Source organism: Bos javanicus, chromosome 8 (genome assembly GCF_032452875.1).
Source record: "Bos javanicus breed banteng chromosome 8, ARS-OSU_banteng_1.0, whole genome shotgun sequence".
In the NCBI taxonomy this organism is placed as follows: Eukaryota; Metazoa; Chordata; class Mammalia; order Artiodactyla; family Bovidae; genus Bos; species Bos javanicus.
Window position 1 is genome coordinate 24092410 of NC_083875.1, and position 21996 is coordinate 24114405.

General features: G+C 35.6%; 1 protein-coding gene across 2 annotated transcripts in view; it reads right to left on the reverse strand.

Moving 5' to 3' along the window:
* Positions 1–21996, reverse strand: part of FOCAD (focadhesin) — a 302861-nt gene that overhangs the window by 145277 nt on the left and 135588 nt on the right. For both annotated transcript variants that reach the window (XM_061425184.1, XM_061425185.1), the window contains 4 exons: positions 16582–16686; positions 16069–16170; positions 15411–15541; positions 13018–13144 (listed from right to left, as the gene is read on the reverse strand). In XM_061425184.1, the coding sequence (XP_061281168.1) occupies positions 13018–13144; positions 15411–15541; positions 16069–16170; positions 16582–16686 (465 nt within the window). The remainder of the gene's footprint in view (positions 1–13017; positions 13145–15410; positions 15542–16068; positions 16171–16581; positions 16687–21996) is intronic.

Here is a 21996-nt window from a genome sequence, read left to right on the forward strand (position 1 = left end):
ATAGTATGTGAATTATACCTTGATACAACTGTTTACATAAAAAGAAAGAAAAACTAAAGGTACTGGAGAAGGCAATGGCACCCCACTCCAGTACTCTTGCCTGGAAAATCCCATGGGCAGAGGAGCCTGGAAGGCTGCAGTCCATGGGGTTGCTGAGGGTCCGACACGACTGAGCGACTTCACTTTCACTTTCACTTTCACGCATCGGAGAAGGAAATGGCAACCCACTCCAGTGTTCTTGCCTGGAGAATCCCAGGGACGGGGAAGCCTGGTGGGCTGCCGTCTCTGGGGTCGCACAGAGTCACACAACTGAAGCGACTTAGCAGCAGCAGTGATTCAGAGTCTCTTTCTTCTAGTCCTAAATATTCTTTTCCTCTGCCACCTGGTATTGCTGCTTGAGATTTAGAAAAGTATTCCTTTGATGTTGTATCTTTCCTCTGCACTATTTCTGAATTTCAAATACATTTGGTGTACTTAACACAATGCTTTCCCCTACTAGGCTGTGCGCCCCTAGAAAGCTGAACATGCTCATAAATCTTTATATCCAGAGAACCTTGCACAGCCTGGCTTCAGTTTTCAATATTTTTATTTTAAAATTGATGTTTTTGGTGTCCTGCCTAGGGAATTTTTGCCCAGCATGTGCACTGCAGTGGACATAGGACTGGGGGAAGCTGTGCCATCTCTTTTTCCCTTGGTCTTCTCACTACTTCTACTCATCAGAGAATAAATGAAAAACTTGGCAGAACACTGTTGAAAGGCTGCCAACCCTTCTATTTGAACATCTTTTCCAACAGGCAACAAACTTTATGAAATTATGAGATAAACAGGATCCCTTTTACACTTACAGCCCATAAACCCAAAAAGCAAAACAATGACAGCACTTTTTAAGTGTAAAATAAAAAGTATGGATTTAAATATGATCTTAAGTCAACAAGATGGATTTCTAAAACATCTTTTAAAAGCATTCATAATAACAATATACATCAATGATTTTAAAATAAAAATTTTAAATCACTTCCACTCCTCTTAAATATTCTCCAAAGCTCCAAAGCTAAGCCTACATAGAGCAAATCCACTGTGAGGAAAAAATATTCATTTCAGACTTTCCTTTTCCTTATGGGCCCCTCATGGGTAACAAGCAGAATTGTCATATAACAAGAAGAAATGCTGCCCTCAATGAAGTGATGATATAATTGAACTGTTCTCTGTACTAACAAATAACACTGCCAGAAACTTAGGAACAATTGTTACATTACAACTTTCTATTTCATGTTCAATAAACGTGGAAAGTTACTTTAAAAATAAGCTAATTATTTATATGTGTTAGTGTTAGTTGGGTTTCCCTGGTGGCTCAGCTGGTAAAGAATCCCCCTTCAGCGTGGGAGACCTGGGTCCGAGCCTTGGGTTGGGAAGATCCCCTGGAGAAGGGAGTGGCTATCCACTCTTATTTTTTAACTTTCCATGTTTATTGAGATAGCCAATGGGAATTTGCTATATGACTCAAGGAACTCAAACAGAGGCTCTGTAATAACTTAGAGGGGTGGGAATGGGCAGGAGCCAGGAGGGAGAGTCAAGAGGGAGGGGACATATCTACACCTATGGCTAATTCACACTGACATATGACAGAAATCAAACCAATATTGTAAACCAATCAACAATAAAAAATTAATTAACATTAAAAAAGTAAACTAACCATAAGATCATAAAATATCCATAAAACTCTAAAATATTTAGTTCAAGAAAACAATTCAAAAGAAAGGAAAAACTTTACATATGTAATTACTTCTTAGACTAATTATAAAACTTTAGAATCCAATTGAAAATGAATTATTTGATGACATATGATACTTTCACTCAATAGAAAATAATTAAGCCATGAAAACCTGTAGCTACATAAAAAATCACTCTAGTAAAATGTAAATTGAGAAGATGGAAAGTATGAAATATATGTGCAAAGAAAATACAATGGGAAAAATGGAAAAATCAAAATGGTTTTGTGAAATGTGGATGAAGGATGCTTTTATTATCCAAAGTAAATGGGATGTTATTAATATAAAAATCTAAAGTAGGATAAAAACACTTCAAAAAGTCAGATGTGACTGAGCATGCATATATGAAGAAACATGTCAATACATCTTTAAAATATAAAATTCAATAAATAACCCATAAAGCACCAAAAATCAATCTATTTTGGCTCAAATATCTTTTTCATTAGGATCTCTATGCAAAGCCTAAATAATTTGAAATCTTATGCATTCATGTATCATAAAGGAAATAGAGAAGTATGAGGGAAAGAGTTCAAACTTAATGCTCACAAAAAGACTTACCCATTTAATATCAGAACAGGACAAGGGCAATGAACAAAAAGATGGCCAGCAAAAACAGAGTGACAGTATATGAATTATATCTCAATAAAGCTGTGTTTTTTTTTAAGTGATTAACATATTATCTCTGAACTCAGGTAGACCTGGGTTTGAATCCTGGCTCTACAACATTTTAGCTGGATGACTGGGCAATTATTTAACCTCTGTTAGCCTCCCAGAAGAAAACAGCACCTTATCACATAAAGAGCTTTTTCCCATAAGATTAAATCATATAATAAATATAACGATTATAGTATACAGTGCTTACTACATAGAAAGCACTCAGGAAATCAATAGATGCTTACTATTATTATTATTAAAATATCTCTAATAGTTTTCCATCTGAAAGCACTCTGCTAATTTCATATAAAAATAAAGGAAATGTCATCTGTGGACAAAATAGCTAAGTGGAACATATGTGTCTTTACTTGATATTTCACATGGCTTCATAAAAAGCTCTCTTTATAGTAAATGGCCCAGAAAAGAGTTCATGATTTCCCAGTATCCTTTATTTATCCTTTGGTTATAAGGATACTTATCCAGTATCCAGTATCCTTTGCTTCTTAGAAGCAAGAAGACAAAATTGTTTTACCAATCATTCCTGTAGGAATGAAACGTAACACAGCTGACCAGGGAAGTTAAAAGCAACAGAGAAGAAAATATGCAAAGGACCTGAATAGACACTACTCCAAAAAGATACACAAGTGGCCAACACACGTGAAAATATGCTCAATATCACTAGTCATCAGGGAAATGCAACTCAAAGCCATATGTGATAACACTTTGTACTCACTAGGAAGGCTACAGTTAAAACAAAAAAGCAGATAAGCATTGCTGAAATGGGGAGAAATTAGAATATCCACACTCTGCTGGTGTGAACATAAAACAGCACAGCCACTTTGGAAAACAGTTCTGGAAGCTCCTTAAATAGTAAACACAGAGTAACCATATAATCCAGCAATTTTATTCCTAGGTATATATCCCTCAAAAATGAAAACATGTCCATGCAATTACATGTTCACAATATTCACAGCAGCAATATTCATAATAATCAGCAAAAATCCAAATGTCCATCAAATGATGAATGGATGAATAAAACATAAGATAGTTGCATCAAATATTATTGGATCATAAAAAGAAGTGGAGTATTGGTACATACTTTAAAGGTGATGAACCTTATAAATATGTTAAGTGAAAGAAGCCAGTTACAAAAGACAATATGTTGTCTTTCTTCAGATGGAATCCATCCTTTCAATCTCTCACTGGAGACCATGATAAATGACTAAGCAGCAATAATTACAGGTTTAATCTGACCCTATCAAGGACAAATGAGTCTCATAATGACTTTCAAAATTGAAGAGTCCATTGTCAACCTTCGGAAAAAGAGTTAACTCATAACACAAAGGCCAGGATGAGAAAGCCTGTGTGCTTAGTTGCTCAGTGGTGTCCGACTCTTTGCGACCTCGTGGACTGTAGCTCTCCAGGCTCCTCTGTCTATGGATATTCTCCAGGCCAGAATACTAGAGAGGGTAGCCTTTCCCTTCTCCAGGGGATATTCCCAACCCAGGGATCAAACCCAGGTCTCCTGCAATGCAGGTGGATTCTTTACCAGCTGAGCCACAAGGGAAGCCCGAGAATACTGGAGTGGGGAGCCTATCTCTTCTCCAGTGGATCTTCCCGATACAAGAATTGAACTGGGGTCTCCTGCATTGTAGGCAGATTATTTACCAACTGAGCTATTAGGGAAGCCCTCTTTAAATATAGGGTTATCCAATTTACTCTCTTCAAATTGTTTTTAAAAATTTCACAGCTTTAGGTTGTCTTTTCATATTCTTAATTATATTTGATAGCAAAGGATCCACAGAGAAATACAGAAATCACTACCAAATGTTTCTGGGAAGAAGATTCATAACCATGCTGAATATTTTCATTCTTGAAACTCTTGGCAGCCATCAATGCTTCACACATGGTATCAATTAAAAGACAGAATAAATAGCTTCATAGAATTCATGTTGGCTTCTGTGGATAGCATACTGGCAAAACACCAAAAGATTAGCCCAAAATTACTAAATGTGGCCTGGCAAGGGCCACCAAATTTAGTATATTTTACAACTTTAACACACGTCACAGAACATAACAGCAGCAGCTCCACAAATAATGAACACACACATACATACACACAGCTTGGAAAGATTAAGCAAAAGAGAAAGATATATTATTACTATAAGGCCCACCACAGGGGAATAGATTATTTCTGTTTATTTAGATGAACATAGAGTTATTCATTACCAAACATAAAAAAGAACATTCTATTACCAAAATTAACAGTGATGCAGTTTCAACAAATTTCACAACTGTAGACATTTTAATATCTATAATGAAAATATGGTAAATAACACTTATTCACAACTAGTAAGTGTCAACAAAATAGTGGGTTCTTCCCCCAAACAAGAAAGACAGATGAAAATGAAGGGATAAAAAATAAGTATCAGTCATGTCTCACTCTTTGCAACCCCATGGACTAAATAGTCCATGCAATTCTCCAGTCCAGAATACTGGAATGGGTAGCTGTTCCTTTCTCCAGAGGATCTTCCCAACCCAGGGATCAAACCCAGGTCTTCCCCATTGCAGGCAGATTCTTTACCAGCTGAGCTACCAGGGAAGCCCTATAATAAAATGAAGTTAACTGATTAATGGTATTGCTTTTTGACTTATGAATGCCCATCTTATTATAAAAAGGACTTAAAGAGGTTAGTATATATTTATTAGAAGGACAATATATTAAATTCTTATCTCATTTGTAACATCTCAGTTGAAATTTCTTTGCAGTGAATATGGGATTTGGATTTTACAGCATTAAAAAAAAGAGGGGGGTAGAGAAAGACAAACACAGTAAGAGAAAGGTCTTTAACCAAGCCAAGGAAAAAAGTATTGAAGTACCAAATTAGACACAGGCTTTTTAAAATAAAATACTTAGAACATGATGCCTCACTTCTATATTTAAAATGGATGCCCAATAAGGACTTACTGTATAGCACATGGAACTCTGCTCAATGTGATGTGGCAGCCTAGATGGAAGGAGAGTTTGGAGGAGAATGGATACATGTATGGGCTTCCCAGTGGCGCAGTGGTAAAGAATCTGGCTGTCAATGCAGCAGACACAAGAAATGCAGGTTCAATTCCTGGGTCAGGAAGGTCCCCTGGAGTAGGAAATGGCAACCCGCTCCAGTATTCTTGCCTGGAAAATTCCATGGACAGAGAAGTCTGGTGGACTACACAGTTCATGGGGTCAAAAGAGTCAGACATGCCTAAGCACACATACACACATACATGTACATGGATACTTGTAGATGGATGGCTGAATCCCTTCACTGTTCACCTGAAACTTTCTCAACATTGTTTGTTAATTGGCTATACCCCAATACAAAATAAAAAGTTAAAAAAATTAAACATGTTCTTTCCATTAAAAAGATGTTATTTGCTATATAATGAATGCTTGTACCTACCCCACTAAACTCAGGTGTTGACATCCTGATCCCCAAGGTGGTGGTATTAGGAAATGGGATCTTTGGAAGGAGATTAGGTCTTGAAGGTAGAGCCTTCATGCCAGGGATTAGTGCACCTATAAGGAGACTACATAGAGCTACCTTGCCCCTCTGGCTATGTGAAATTACAGTGAGAAGACAGCTATGAATTAGGAAGTAGGCCCTCAGCAGACAGTCAAAGTGCCAGCACCTTGATCATGGACATTTTAGCCTCCAGAACTGTGAGAAATAAATAACTGATGTTAATAAGCCATTCATTATGTTATTATTATAGCAACCTGAATGGATTCAGATTGCCAAGAGTGTCTGATAGTGGGCTCAGAACCGTCTTTATGAATAGTGGTTTGGAATGGAGAAAGAGATTTAGGGCTACAGTGTAACAATCTCAAGAGGTCTCCTTTCAATACACAAAAAAGTATCAAAAGCTTTGGCAGGGAACTGATAGGATACCATTTATGAGAAGAAACTCAGTTACTATCATATTTTATATGAGTTTTAGGGGAAAGATGAAAAAACTACTTAGACTCTCCTTGAAGGGATGGACTATAACCAATTTTTTAGGAACAAGTTTGACATTTAAAGAGCACCTATGTGGGCGGATATTACCCATATTACTAGATCTATTTTGTGTGTAATGCCGTTTTACCCTCATTTGAGGAAACAAGGGTCAGAGGGGTTAAGTAAATCAAAGGACACACAGCTAATGACATATATACTAGGTAGACAATATGTCCTTCTAAAAACAAAGATGCTTTCTACCCCTTCAGGCAACATTTTTTATATCCTCAGTACTAACTACAGTTAACAATGATATCTTACAGAAGTGGAATGAGGAAAATCACTTCTTATGAGTTAATAAGCACTTATAGACAACAGAGCCTTATAGAAAGGAAAGGATGGGGAGAGCACAATGGAATGACAGAAAAAATTACTTCCTATGTAGTTTCAGAAACAAGGTGATTTCTGTTTGGAAAAAATAATGACAAGGAAATACTCCCAAATGGTAGAACTATTTATTGTGAAACTAATACAATTATTACAGTGGTACTTTCCAATTCCAGATGACTGACTGAAGCAGTAAAAAACAAATTCTACCAGTTAAAAACAAGTAGATATGGTTACAGGTCAACATACATGAACCACAAATCAAAAACCTACAATAGATACCAAAAACACTAGAAAGAAACACAAGAAAACTACTAAAGAAAATCAAACCATGAGGGAAGAAACAAACAGAAGAAGTGAGCAGAGAACTACAAAACCAATTGGAAAACAAGTAATAAAATGGCAATAAGTATAAGCCTATCAGTAATCATTTTAAATGTTAATAGACTAAATGTCCCAATCAAAAGACATAGGGTGGCTGACTGACTCAAAGAAGACCTGTCTATATGCTACTTACAAGAGATTCACTTCAGAGTGACACACGCAGAGTAACAGCGAAGGGAGGGAAAAGATATTTCATACAATCAGAAACGACAAGAAAGTGGTGTGGCAATACTCATTTCAGACAAAATAGAATTTTAAAACAAAGCTTTTAACAGAAGACAAAGAAGGGCCTTATATAATGATAAAGGCATAAGTACAAGAAGAAGATGTTATACTCCTTAATATATATGTACCCAATACAATACATAAGGGGCTTCCCTAGTGGCTCATATGGTAAAGGGTCTGCCTGCCATGCGGGAAATCCAGGTTCGATCCCTGGTTTGTGAATTCCCCCTGGAGAAGGAAATGCCAACTCACTCCAGTATTCTTGCCTAGAAAATCCCATGGACGGGGGAGCCTGGCAGGCAACAATTCACGAGGTCGTAAAGAATGGACATGACTGAGTGACTAATGCTAAATATGTAAAGCAAATATTAACAGACATATAGGGAGAAATCGACAATAAAATGATAATAATAGGAAACTTTTACACTCCATATACATCAATGGATGTATATACACATCTTCTAGACAAGAAAATCAATAAAGCAACTATAGTTTTAAACGACACAATAAACCAGGTGGCCTTAAATAGACATCTCCAAGATGTTCCATCCCAGAGCAGAAATATGCACATTCTTTTCAAGTACACACGGAACATGTTCCAGAAGAGACCAAATTCTAGGCCACAAATCACAAGTTTAAGAGGATATAAATTACGTCAAAACTTTTTTTCTGATCACAATAGTATGAAACTTGAAATCAATTACAGAAAGAAAACAGAAAATAACAAATACCTGGAGACTAAACAATATGCTACCAAACAACAAAGGGTCAATGAACAAATCAAACAGGAAATGTGAAAATACCCTGAGATAGCTGAAAATGGAAATACAATTTCCCAAAATCTATGAGATGCAGCAAAAGCAGTTCTAAGATGGAAGTTTACAGTGACACAGCCCTTCCTCAGAAAACAAAAAAATCTCAAATAAACAACCCAACCGACCATCTAAATGAATTAGAAAAAGAAGAACAAAAAAAGCCCAAAGTCACCAGGAGGAAGGTAAGAATAAAGAACAGAGAGGAAATAAATAAATTGGTGGCATAAAAACAAAAACAAAAAGGTAAATGAAACCAAGAGCTGATTTTTTGAAAAGATAAGCAAAATTCATACACTATATTGCCAAGTTCATCAAAAGGAAATGAGAGAGGACTAAAAAAAAAAAAGAATTGAAGAAGAGAAATAACAATTGATACCACAGAGTTACAAAAAATCATAAGACAATACTACAACAGTTATATGTCAACACATTGAACAATCTAGAAGAAATGAACAAATATCTAGAAACATGCAAACTGTTAAGACTGAATCAGGAAGAAACAGACAATCTGAACAAATTGATCACTACTAGTGAAAAGGAATTTATAATAAAAAAAAATTCCCAGCAAAGAAAGTCTAGCATCAGAGGGCTTCACAGGAGAATATTACCCAAAACATAAAGAAGCGCTAATACCTATCCTTCTCAAACTATTCAAAAAAACTGAAGAGAATGAACACTCACAAATTTATTCTACAAGACTAACATTATCCTTATACCAAAGCCAGATAAAGACACTACAAAAAACAAAGTTTCAGGCCAATAACTTTGATGAATATAGACACAAAAACCCTTAAAAAATTATTAGCAACTTCATCAAATGATATATAAAAATAATCATATACCATGATCAAGTAGGATTAATTCCAGGAACGCAAGGATAATTTAACGTTGGCAAATTAATGTGGAACACCACACTAAGAAAAAAATAAAAACCACATGATCATCTCTATGAGTGATAGTCGCTCAGTCGTGTCCAACTCTTTGCGACCCCATGGACTGGAGCCCACCAGGCACCTCTATCCATGGAATTTTCCAGGCAAGAAGACTGCAGTGGGTTGCCATTTCCTTCTCCAATCATCTCTATTATGCAGAAAAAGTATTTCACAAAATTAAATATCCATTCATGATAGAAAATCAATTCATGATAGAAAAATCTCAAAGTTGGTGTAAAAGAAATACATCATAACATAATAAAGGTCAGTTATTACAAACCTACATCACACTCAATTGTAAGATGGTGAAAACTAAAAGACTTTGCTCTAAATTAACAGATGAATGTAAAAAGATGTGGTGTGTGTGTGTCTGTGTGTGTGTGTATATTCCAAATATATATAATGGAATATTCAGTTCAGTTCAGTCTCTCAGTTGTGTCTGACTCTTTGCGACTCCATGGACTGCAGCACGCCAGGCCTCCCTGTCTATCACCAACTCCTGGAGTTTACTCAAACTCAAGTCCTTTGAATTGGTGATGCCATCCAACCATCTTACCCTCTGTCTTCCCCTTTTCCTCCTGCCCTCAATCTTTCCCAGCATCAGCGTTTTTTCAAATGAGTCAGCTCTTCCCATCAGGTGGCCAAAGTACTGGAGTTTCAGCTTCAACATCAGTCCTTCCAATGAACACTCAGGACTGATTTCCTTTAGGATGGAGTGGTTGGACCTCCTTGCAGTCCAAGGGACTCTAAAGAGTCTTCTCCAACACCACAGTTCAAAAGCATCAATTCTTCTGCGCTCAGCTTTCTTTATAGTCCAACTCTTACATCCATACACGACTACTGGAAAAACCATAGCCTTGACTAGACGGATCTTTGTTGCCAAAGTAATGTCTCTGTTTTTTAATATGCTGCCTAGGTTGGTCATAACTTGTCTCCCAAAGAGTAAGCGTCTTTTAATTTCATGGCTGCAATCACCATCTGCAGTGATTTTGGAGCCCAAAAAAATAAAGTCTGCCACTGTTTCCCCATCTATTTCCCATGAAGTGATGGCACCGGATGCCATGATCTTCATTTTCTGAATGTTGAGCTTTAAGCCAACTTTTTCACTCTCCTCTTTCACGTTCATCAAGAGGATCTTTAGTTCTTTACTTTCTGCCACAAGGCTGGTGTCATCTGCATATCTGCGGCTATTGATATTTCTCCCGGCAATCTTGATTCCAGCTTGTGCTTTATCCAGCCCAGCATTTCTCATGATGTACTCTGCATATAAGTTAAATAAGCAGGGTGACAATACAGCCTTGACGTACTCCTTTTTCTATTTGGAACCAGTCTGTTGTTCCATGTCCAGTTCTAACTGTTGCTTCCTGACCTGCATAGGGATTTTTCTCAGGAGGCAGGTCAGCTGGTCTGGTATTCCCATCTCTTGAAGAATTTTCCACAGTTTATTGTGATCCACACAGTCAAAGGCTTTGGCATAGTCAATAAAGCAGAAATAGATGTTTTTTCTGGAACTCCTTTGCTTTTTCGATGATCCAATGGATGTTGGCAATATGATCTCTGGTTCCTCTGCCTTTTCTAAATCTAGCTTGAACATCTGGAAGTTCAAAGTTCACGTATTGCTGAAGCCTGGCTTGGAGAATTTTGAGCATTACTTGACTAGCGTGTGAGATGAGTGCAATTGTGCAGTAGTTTGAGCATTCTTTGGCATTGCCTTTCTTAGGGATTGGAATGAAAACGGACCTTTTCCACTCCTGTGGCCACTGCTGAGTTTTCCAAATTTGCTGGCATATTGAGTGCAGCACTTTCACAGCATTATCTTTAGGATTTGAAATAGCTCAACTGGAATTCCATCACCTCCACTAGCTTTGTTTGTAGTGATGCTTCCTAAGGCCCACTTGACTTCACATTTCAGGATGTCTGGCTCTAGGTGAGTGATCACATCATTGTAATTATCTGGGTCATGAAGATCTTTTTTGTACATTTCTTCTGTGTATTCTTGCCACCTCTTTTTAATATCTTCTGTTAGGTCCTTACCATTTCTGCCCTTTACTCAGCCCATCTTTGCATGAAATGTTCCCTTGGTATCACTAATTTTCTTAATTAGGTCTCTAGTCTTTCCCATTCTATTGTTTTCCTCTATTTCTTTGCACTGATCGCTGAGGAAGGCTTTCTTATCTCTCCTTGCTATTCTTTGGAACTTGGCATTCAAATGGGTATATCTTTCTTTTTCTCCTTTGCTTTTGGCTTCTCTTCTTTTCACAGCTATTTGTAAGGCCTCCTCAGACAGCCATTTTGCTTTTTTTGCATTTCTTTTTCTTGGGGATGGTCTTGCTCCCTGTCTCCTGTACAATGTCACAAACCTCTGTCCATAGTTCATCAGGCATTCTATCAGATCTAGTCCCTTAAATCTATTTCTCACTTCCAGTGTATAATATTTAGGGATTAGATTTAGGTCATACTTGAATGGCCACCTGATGCAAAGAGCTGACTCATTTGAAAAGACCCTGATGCTGGGAAAGATTGAAGGCGGGAGGAGAACGGACGACAGAGGATGAGATGGTTGGATGGCATCACCGACTCAACGGACATGGGTTTGGGTGGGCTCCGGGAGTTGGTGATGGACAAGGAGGTCTGGTGTGCTGGCAGTTCATGGGGTCGCAAAGAGTCAGACACGACTGAGCGACTGAACTGAACTGAACTGAATGGTCTAGCGGTTTTCCCTACTTTCTTCAATTTAAGTCTAAATTTGGCAATAAGGAGTTCATGATCTGAGCCACAGTCAGCTATTACTCAGCCATAAAAGAGAATGAAATTCTGTAATCTGCAACAATGTGTATGAATTTAGAGATTGTTATGGCTAGTAAAATAAGTCAGACACAGAAAGATAAATACACTATGTTATCACTTATATGTGGAAATTAAAAGATAAAGCAAACAAATGTATGTAACAAATTAGAAACAGACTCGCAGATACAGAGAACAAATAAGTGATTCTCAGTGGGGAGAAGGAGAGGGGATGAGGGAAGGTAAGGGGATCGGATTAAGAGATACAAAATACTACACATAAAATAAATAAGCAACAAGAATATTATTGTATAGCACAGGGAAATTTAGCCATTATTTTTTTAATAACTTAAAGGGAATATAATCTATACAAGTATTGAATTACTATGCTGTACACCTGAAACTAATATATTATAAATTAACTTCCATTAAAAAAATAATAATAAAGCTACTTAGAAGACTGCATAAAAATATTAAAAAAATTTAGTATGGTCAGTGAATGACCTTTGATGTAATTACTACATTTCTCCAAAACATTAAAGATTCCCTTTGCTGTGCTGTACTTTTGGAAGCAGTCTAAAGTTCAGAAAATGATTTAGAGGCTCAGTTCTAACATTAATCCATCCTACCCAATATGATCACCAGGAAAGGAAGAATCTTTTGCCAATCTTCAAGCCAACAAAAGTTTTTGCTATCTATAAAACTGAGATACCATGTCAATTTCCTCGCCTCCTCTGCTTCTAAAGCTCTCTAATCACAGAACCAAGAAGCAAATATACTCAAGATTTCTTCTATAAGCATTATTCTTCATTTTATATTATCAAGAATAAATAACAATGAAGAAGAACCTAAAGCATGGTTTTCTTTAGCCTCTAGAGAACGTCTACATGTTTCAAGACTCCCCTTTACAGAGAATTTGTAGACAATCTTGCTTCACTCTACTGAACAAAGAAAGATCTCTGGATATAAACATCTGACTTTCAGTTATTAGAATTTGTCTTACATCCTTTCAAGCACAATGCCTTGTAAATTATTTTCTTCCAAATTATACAAAACAATTTTAAAACAATTCAAAAAAGCCCACCTCAGCTTGGCAGAGTGCATGAAGACCTTGTAACACCAAGGCTGCTGGAGTAGCTTGGTCAGGCTTAGTGCACTCATTCAACACCTGGGAAATAGCTGCCAACATATCTGCACCATGCTGATATGGCCTATAAGAAATGACATTTAGACACAAGATTAAAGTCAAAGAGCTATATTACTACTCCAAGGTCTTTTGCCCGAATAAAAAACATTAATGCTTTTCTTTACCCTCATGCTTGTTAAACATGGACCCTCAACAGATGAGGGAGCCTGGTGGGCTGCCGTCTATGGGGTTGCACAGAGTCAGACACGACTGAAGTGACTTAGAAACAGCAGCAGCAGCAACAAATAAAACCATATGCTTTTTGTTTTTTCAAAGATTTGCAACTTCATCATTTCTGCTATAACTTCAGGCTAATTTTTCATATTATTACCCCCAAAAGAAGACACTTATTAATAAATTTTATTCTCCCTGAATCACAAAACCTATAGTCTGTATTCTGTGTTTTCACTGCAGGGGCATGAGTTTGATCCCTGTTGGGGAACGAGTGTCCCACATGCTGCGTGGCAGAGCCAAAAAAAAGAAGAATGTGACGGAAAAAACCCTGTTGTCTGAATCAATAAAAACTCAAGTTTATAGTAATAGTGAAAAGAAATGACTTACCTTATTGAGATCATCAGTAAAGCCAGGGTTATGAGATCAGAAGATGACTGATCATAGTAGTGTTACAAACTTAGAAGGTTATGCCTATCATGATGGTGACAGTGTATGATGATAAAGTTAATAATAATAATATGAACTATAACTGAGCACTTATCTCATGTCAGGAACTGTGCCAGATTCACTGACTCTTCTTCCTCTCATTCCTCTATTGCACATACATTGTGCTATCTCTAGAGTGCTTTTAACTTCATAAAGAAACGCTCAGGTCTGCATTCCTTATAACCCCTCAGTGATATATTTCTCTCTACTTAACAAAATGTAAATTAAAAAACTGCCTGGTTGAATTCCGTGAAATCCACCAATGGAAATCAATTAGCAAAAATGGAAAATTTTGATAGGATCTTGAGGTGGTAACCGACAGGTGCACTAAAGTTTTTCACAGACTCTGATCTGGTCTGATATTTAACCTCTCCTGAGCCTCAGCTTTAAGTATGTAAAATTAAAACGTCGGCTTTCATCTCTTAATTTTTTCCATGCCAATACCTCAAGAGAATCTAAACTCTGAGATCTTGGGATACATGTGTATAACTTTTAGACCAAGTGATTTTTTCGTGTTGCCAAAAGGTTGGAGCTTAGAAAACAGGCAAAACTGCTAAGGCTTAAATACAGTCTAATCTGAGATTTTACCTAACACATGAATCATCTGCATTATCAGCATCCAGGCCAACTCATTCATTGTAAAGCTTCAGGAAGTACCATTCGCAGTGTCATCATTGACAAAAGTGAGGATGATGCTCTAAGAATTCTACAGTGCAGTGGTTCAATCAACATGAAACTGCAAGATTACAACCTATTTCAAATGCGTTAAATATATTTCCTCATTAAAGATTTTGACCTAACTCAAGAAAATAGAAATCTGGTGAGGTGGAGCTCTGCTTAGTGTTATTTCAATCTTAGGAACTCCTGCCTAGCTATTTATCCATAACCTAGAAGAGCAGCAGCATCTCCCTACTATCCTCAAGTCTTTTTAAACCCCAGAGCATATACAAGAATTCAAGATCATTTCCTTCCCTGTAATATTTCCCAACAATTAATTCCATTCAATGAATCACAAATAAGGCCATCTCTATTTACATCTTATAAAAGTCAAGCATAGGTTTTTAAGGAATCTCTATACTGTTCTCCACAGTGGCTGTGTCAATTTACATATCCAGCCATAGTGGAAGAGAATTCCCTTTTCTCCATATCCTCTCCAGCATTTATTATTCATAGGTCAAAAAAAAAACAACAAGCATCACATAAGGAGACTATAAGAAAGAACAATTTGACCTATAACCCACTGCTTATGTTTTAGGAATTGATATATAGAAAAATACAAAACATAATATCTTATGTTTTATTACAACATTAAATTATTATCCAGAAAAGGATATAAATATCTGCTAAACCTAGATATAAGACTAGACCTGAAAAGACATGCCTGCTACTCAAAGTAATTGTCTGATGTTACTAAATTTTATAATCAGACACTTGTGCTTAATATTCATTTATTCTTACCCAAATATCCTCTGCCTATCTTTCCAAGTGTCTTGCTTGCAATAAAAAGATTAAATACAAATATATATATCATGCAAAATAAATGCAAAAATATATCATGCATTTATATATATATGTATAAATGCAAAAATATGTATCATGATATACATTCCCAAGGGTCAAGCGTGTCTTACCTTTGCTTACATATATCTCTGATTGATGCTGCTTTAGCAATTAGTTTCTCCCATTGGACTTCCTTGCCCACAGACAGAGAGGGCACATCGGACATGGCCATGAAACGCTGCAGTTCAGGATAGACACGATCCTAAGAAGGCAGTTTCACAAAAAAGGTAATTTTACAACTTGAGTTGAATAATCATTATCTCCTTCTATGAAACATTTTCACCTCTAAATCTTACATTTGCATTGCAAATTATAATGTATTTCTTCTAATCAGCAAAGAAGAATGCTGTTATGATTGCTAGAGATTTTCTTGCGGATCTATGTAGTGTTCATTTCATAAAACTAGGAAAAAAGTGGCAAAATCTCACTTTAATTACAAAGGCTCTAATCACTTAAATTTCTATTACTTTTTCGCAAAAATGGAAAAACAGATTTCAAAATTAAGGAAACAAGATGATTTTCTATTCTCAATTTCTCTCTGAGAGTCAATCACAACTGACAACTTCATAGATCAAAAGTACAACACTAAATTAAAATTTCTCAATGTAATCATTTATGCCACTCACTAATATCACTATATCAAAGCACTGTCATGCATAATGACAACATTTGTTTTTTTCAGTGAAAGGGACATGCTTAATATCCACACAAGTGTGTATCTGAGCTTACCTGTTTTTCCCACAAAGATGTCAACAAGCGCAAAGTGACAGCTTTTAGTTGTGGAGTGGTTCCAAGAAGTTGAATTACTCGTAGAATCTGTCCTATGCACACCTACAAAACATTGAAGAAACTTTGGTTTCATAAATGCAAATATGGATAAAATCCCAATGGTAACAAAAAAACTTAAAAACCTCTTATAAAATAAAGACTGAAATGGAAGCTTATTACAGTATTACCTATTTTCTCAGAGGTCAGAGATACCTTTGGGAGGAGCTAGTTAGCAATTCTGGGCGTATAAAGATCCTATGTCGGACGATATAGCCAGTGGGAAAACATAATGAAAAGATGATTTTAGAAACTAATTCTCAAATATTTTAACAAATATTTTTGGCCCAACAAAGGAAGTAGGGATCGCAGCCAAAATTAAAGGGTCAAAATTTCACATGGTAAGAAACAAAATTCAATGTATTCTTCATGCCTCACTTTCTTTTTGCTCCCAAGTAAACCAGTTAATATACAAACCTTGTGAACTCCAAGTGTAGGTAAAGTATACAAGATATCATTGTATAACACAGGTGCCAGTGGTCTTCCTAATTTGAACATCAAAACTGGAATCAGATTCGGTACCTAAAATGAATTTAAAGAACATACAAATTATGTCTTTTAAAAGAAATCAATCTATAAAGCAATCATTATTTCATTTTTCTCCAAAGGAATACTATGAATATATATGAATTAAAAGACAGAAAATGCCAGTTAGCCATTTGTTGTTAATAATAAATTCACAGTATCACTAATATCCTATTTATTTTTAAATTACCTGTGAGCTCTTGTTCTATCTATTTATACGTGTTTAAATACCCTAGGTTTTTGGTGCTAAAATCACAACATTAATTCTTTGTAATAAAAAATAGTTATGATCTATCCTGCCCTAAAGAAGCTTACAAATTCTTTAAAAAAAAAAAAGAAGAAGCTTACAATTCTAATGAGCAACCTAATGAAATATTCAGTGATGTTATTCCAAAACAAAATAATTAAAATCAATTGTACTTTATGGGAATTAATACACAAAAAATTCCTTGCAAGTTTATATTTCAATCCCTATGCATATCACAATAAAATAAGAAAAGCAAATCATTTATTGATTGGATGCCTTTTATTATTAAGATGGCAATATTTCCCAAATACATCTACAGATTCAATATAAACCCTATCAAAATTCCAGCTAGCCTCTTTGCCAAAATTGAGAAATTAATCCTAAAATTCATATGAAAATAAGCAATCCTGAAGAACCAAAACAATCTGGAAAAGGAATGAAGTTTGAACATTCAACTTTCTCAAATACAAAATGTCCTACGAAGTTACAGCAATCAAAATACTGTGGTACTGGAATAAGAATGTAAATATAGATCAATGAAATGGAACTCAGTATCTAAAAATAAAACTTGTCATTTATCTTAATTGATTTTAGACAGGCCAAGAAAACATGATGGAGAAAGAAGAGTCTTTGAAAACTGGTGTCAGATTTTGAAAACTATATTTCCATCTACAAAAGAATTAATTTGGACTCCTTCCTCATACTACATTAATAATCTTTGAGCAAAAATTAACTCAAAATAGAGTTTAGACTAAAATGTAAGAACAAAAACTGTAAAACTCTTAAAGAAATATAGGAGTAGATCTTTCTGACTTTGAGTTAGGCAAAGTCTTCTTAGATATGACACCAAAAGCATGAGCATCAAAATAAAATACATTTCATCAAATTAAAAATATTTGTCCTTCAAAAGACACTATAAAAGGAATGAAACTGGAATTCACAAACATATACATGGACCTAGTGACTGTCTAAGTCAGAAAGAGAAAATCAAATATCACATAATATCACTTATATGTGGAATCTGGAAAATGTTACAGTGAGCTTATTTGGAAAGCAGAAACAGAGACACAGAGAGAATGGACATATGGATAGTGGCGGGGGGCGGGGGGGTGGAGGGGCAATAAGAGAGGAGGGGGGATGAATTGAGAGACTGGGATTGACATATATACACTATTATGTATAAAATAGATAATTAATGAGAATCTATTGTATAAGCACAGGGATTCCATTCAGCACCTTGTGGTGACCTAAAGGGGAAGGAAATCCAAAAAAGAGGGGATGTGTATGTATACATATAGCTGATTCACTTTGTAATATAGCAGTAACTAGCTCAACATTGTAAAGCAGCTATATGCCAACAACAAAAAAAAGATTTTTTTAAGACACTATAAAGAAAATGAAAATAAAAAGAACCCATGGAATGGAAGAAAATATCTGCAAATCATACATCTAATGAGGGACTTACAGATCCAGAATATAAATATATCAAGAATCCTCCATAATAAAGGACAAATAATCCAATTTTAAAAGAGTAACGGATCTGAATAGATATTTCGCCAAAGAAGACAGACAAATGACCAATAAAGACAGGAAAAAATACTCAACCAGCATTAACCATGACTTAAATGCAAATCAAAACCAAGTAATATGCCACCCCATACCCAACAGGATGACTTGTAAAGACAGATCATAGCAAATACTGACAAGGATGTGGAGAAATCAGGACCTTCATACACTGCCAGTGGGAAAGTTAAATGGTGCAGCCCCTTAGGAAAACAGCCTGTCCGTTTCTCAATTAGCTAAATAGAATTACCATATGATTTAGTAACTACACTTATAGGTATTTACCCAAGAGAAATTAAAACATATACTCATACAAAAACTTACATGTGAACCTTCACAGCAGTATAATTCACAATAGCCAAACAGTGGAAACAATGCAAACATCCATCAACTGATGAAGGGATAAATAAAATGTAGTATACCCATATGATAGAACATTATTCTGCCATAAAAACAGAATCAATACGGATGAACTATTTAAACATCAATAGCAAAAAATAAACAAATAACTCAATTAAAAAATGAACAAAGGACTTGAACAGACATTTTCCAAAGAAGAAATACAAATGGCCACAGATACATGAAAAGATGCTTAATATCACTAATCACCAGGGAAATGCAAATCAAAACCATGATGAGATATCACCTGACACCTGTTAGAATGGCCATTATCAATAAACTAGAAAATAATAGCTGTTGGCAAGGATGAAGAAAAACTGCAACCTTTGAGCAATATTGGTAAAAAGTAAAATGGTGCAGTCACTATGAAAAACAATATGGAGGTTCCTCAAAAAATTAAAAACTAATATATGCAATCCCATTTCTGAGAATACCAGTACAGGCAGTAGTCTCTTTTAAAATTTATTCACTCACACACACACACAAATTAACTGCTCAGTTGCTATTAGCTACTTATTCTATAACAATAGTCTTTTGATTGAAACACAAGATTTTCTGTAATATTTTATGGAATGTCAAGAAACTTTAATTGTTCGACTTGTTTCATGTGGCACTGTTGGTTTCTATAATAAAATACACATGGGCAATTAAAAATGTTTCAAATCAAATATTTCAAAGGAACCAAAATCAAGATCTCAAAGAGATATTAAGCACCTCCATGTTCACTGGAGAAGGCGATGGCACCCCACTCCAGTACTCTTGCCTGGAAAATCCCATGGATGGAGGAGCCTGGTGAGCTGCAGTTCACAGGGTCGCTAAGAGTCAGACACGACTGAGCGACTTCACTTTCACTTTTCACTTTCATGCATTGGGGAAGGAAACGGCAACCCACTCCAGTGTTCTCGCCTGGAGAATCCCAGGGATGGCGGGGCCTGGTGGGCTGCCGTCTATGGGGTCACACAGAGTCGACACGACTGAAGCGACTTAGCAACAAAATGTTCACTGCAGCATTACTCACAATAGCCAAGAGATGGAAATAACCTAAATACTATCAATGGATGGATAGATAAAGAAAATGTGGAATATACATACACAAGGAAATCCTGTCATATACTATAATATGGATAAATCTTGAGGACATTATGCTATGTGAAACAAGCCAGTCACAGAAGGACAAATATCACGTGGTTCTATCGTATGAGGTATCTAAACTAGCCAGTCTTAGAAAAAGAAAGTTGAATGTGCTTATCAAGAGCTGGGAGAAGGGAGAAATGGGGACTTGCTCAGTGGGTACAGAAATTCAGCCTTGCAAGACGAAAACCTGTATACAGTATACCTTCATTTTGATAAGAAGGTATATTTTATGTTATCTACTCTTCACTACAATTTTTAAAGGAACCATGGGATTGTTTTTTAAGAGTCAGAAGAGTCTTGTTGAGTTCATTTAGGTAAACGACTTTATTTTACAGATGGTAGAGGTAAGGATGGAGGGAATTACAAAGTTAGTGGCAGAATGAGGATGGAAGTTCAGATCTCAGTTTACTCCTCCTTTCTATACTGGGAGAAATGAAAACAACACAAGATTCCAGGCTATGTATAATAGGATACAGAGTTATCATGTTAAGTCTTCTTCCTATAATTGGACTAAACATATAAGAAAAAAGCAGAAGAGACAAAACTCAGCATCTCCCTGGAGTCAATCATATAAAGAACAGAGTAGAAAAATTTTACTCTGGATTCCACAAAAAATATCCATGTGGGCAACACTGTACAAGTTATGCAGAAAGCAGCATAATCTTTCAGAGTCCTATAATGAAAATCATGAGTAGTGCTATCCACTTATAAATTGAGAACTATAGAGGGCTTTGTTATTATTCGTTTTGGTTTCCAGATGAGAGATATAATTATGTCTATAACTAGTCTCTTTTTAAAAAATATGAGAGAGCTCATACTTTAACAGTATATAAGAGATAGTTATAAATTAACATTGGAAAATTAAGACACCAGTGAAAAAAAAATTCAAGGCATATTCATCATATGGAAGTAAGAGGTAAATATCCAAAGTGGTATCTGGTTTTCTTTAACTTTTCTGACTTATGTTTTATAAACTAGACCTGAAATATAAAGTGAATTCCTAGACCATATTTTATAAACTCCCTTAGATAATTGCTGAAATATCTTTGCACAAGAGTGTCCTATGAAAAAATGGAAGTAATTTTATGTATACAAAGGTATTTGCCATTTATAAAACAGTGGTAACTCTATGTGTTAAGTTAGAAGTGAAAAGATAAAACATGAATTAAAACTTGTATTGATGTGCACTTGATTTAGTATACCTGTGTGAGTTTCAGGTGTACTGCATAGTGATTTAGCAAAATGTGAAATTTTATAAAACAAAGAGTGAATATGCTAGGATGGTACATACAAACAGAAGCATAAAAGAATTCTTAAATAATTTTAACAGTGAAAGAGTTTTTTTTAGTGATTTATTTTACAAAAAAAAACATACATAATGTACTATGGTGTTTTTGAACATCAGTTAATTCCATCTTCCTAAATTATTTGACATGTCTACTCACAATATTACTTATTATTTCAGTAATACAGTAGAAAGCAGTTCACTGATGGACGTGCTGAAAAGCTAATCATTTCTTTTTCTTATAAGAATCTGAAGAAATACAGCAATATCAAAGAAATCTAAACACAGTGTAATTTTTTTTCTTCTGTGGTTCATATTATTTCATAACGTTGTAACTAAATAAGTGGCTTAGGGTCTTGAACTTTAACCTTTGAGAGTCAAATAAGGTCAAGAGATTGCCTCAACTAGGCAATCTTCTTTCTGTTTGATATTCACTCTAGCTTTATTCCAATTCAGCCTGAGCATATGATCCATGACTCCTCTAATAGTAACGGCTAACATCTATTGAACAGTGACTACAAATGCTCTCCTTAGCACTTTATAGAAATCATGATTATCATGTTTCAAATGATAAAACTGAAGTTCATAAAGGCCAAATAATTTGCCCAAGGTATTAATAACAGAGTAGTACATACTGGAGTTGGGACTAAAGCAAAGCAATTTAACTCTGAAGAGCCCA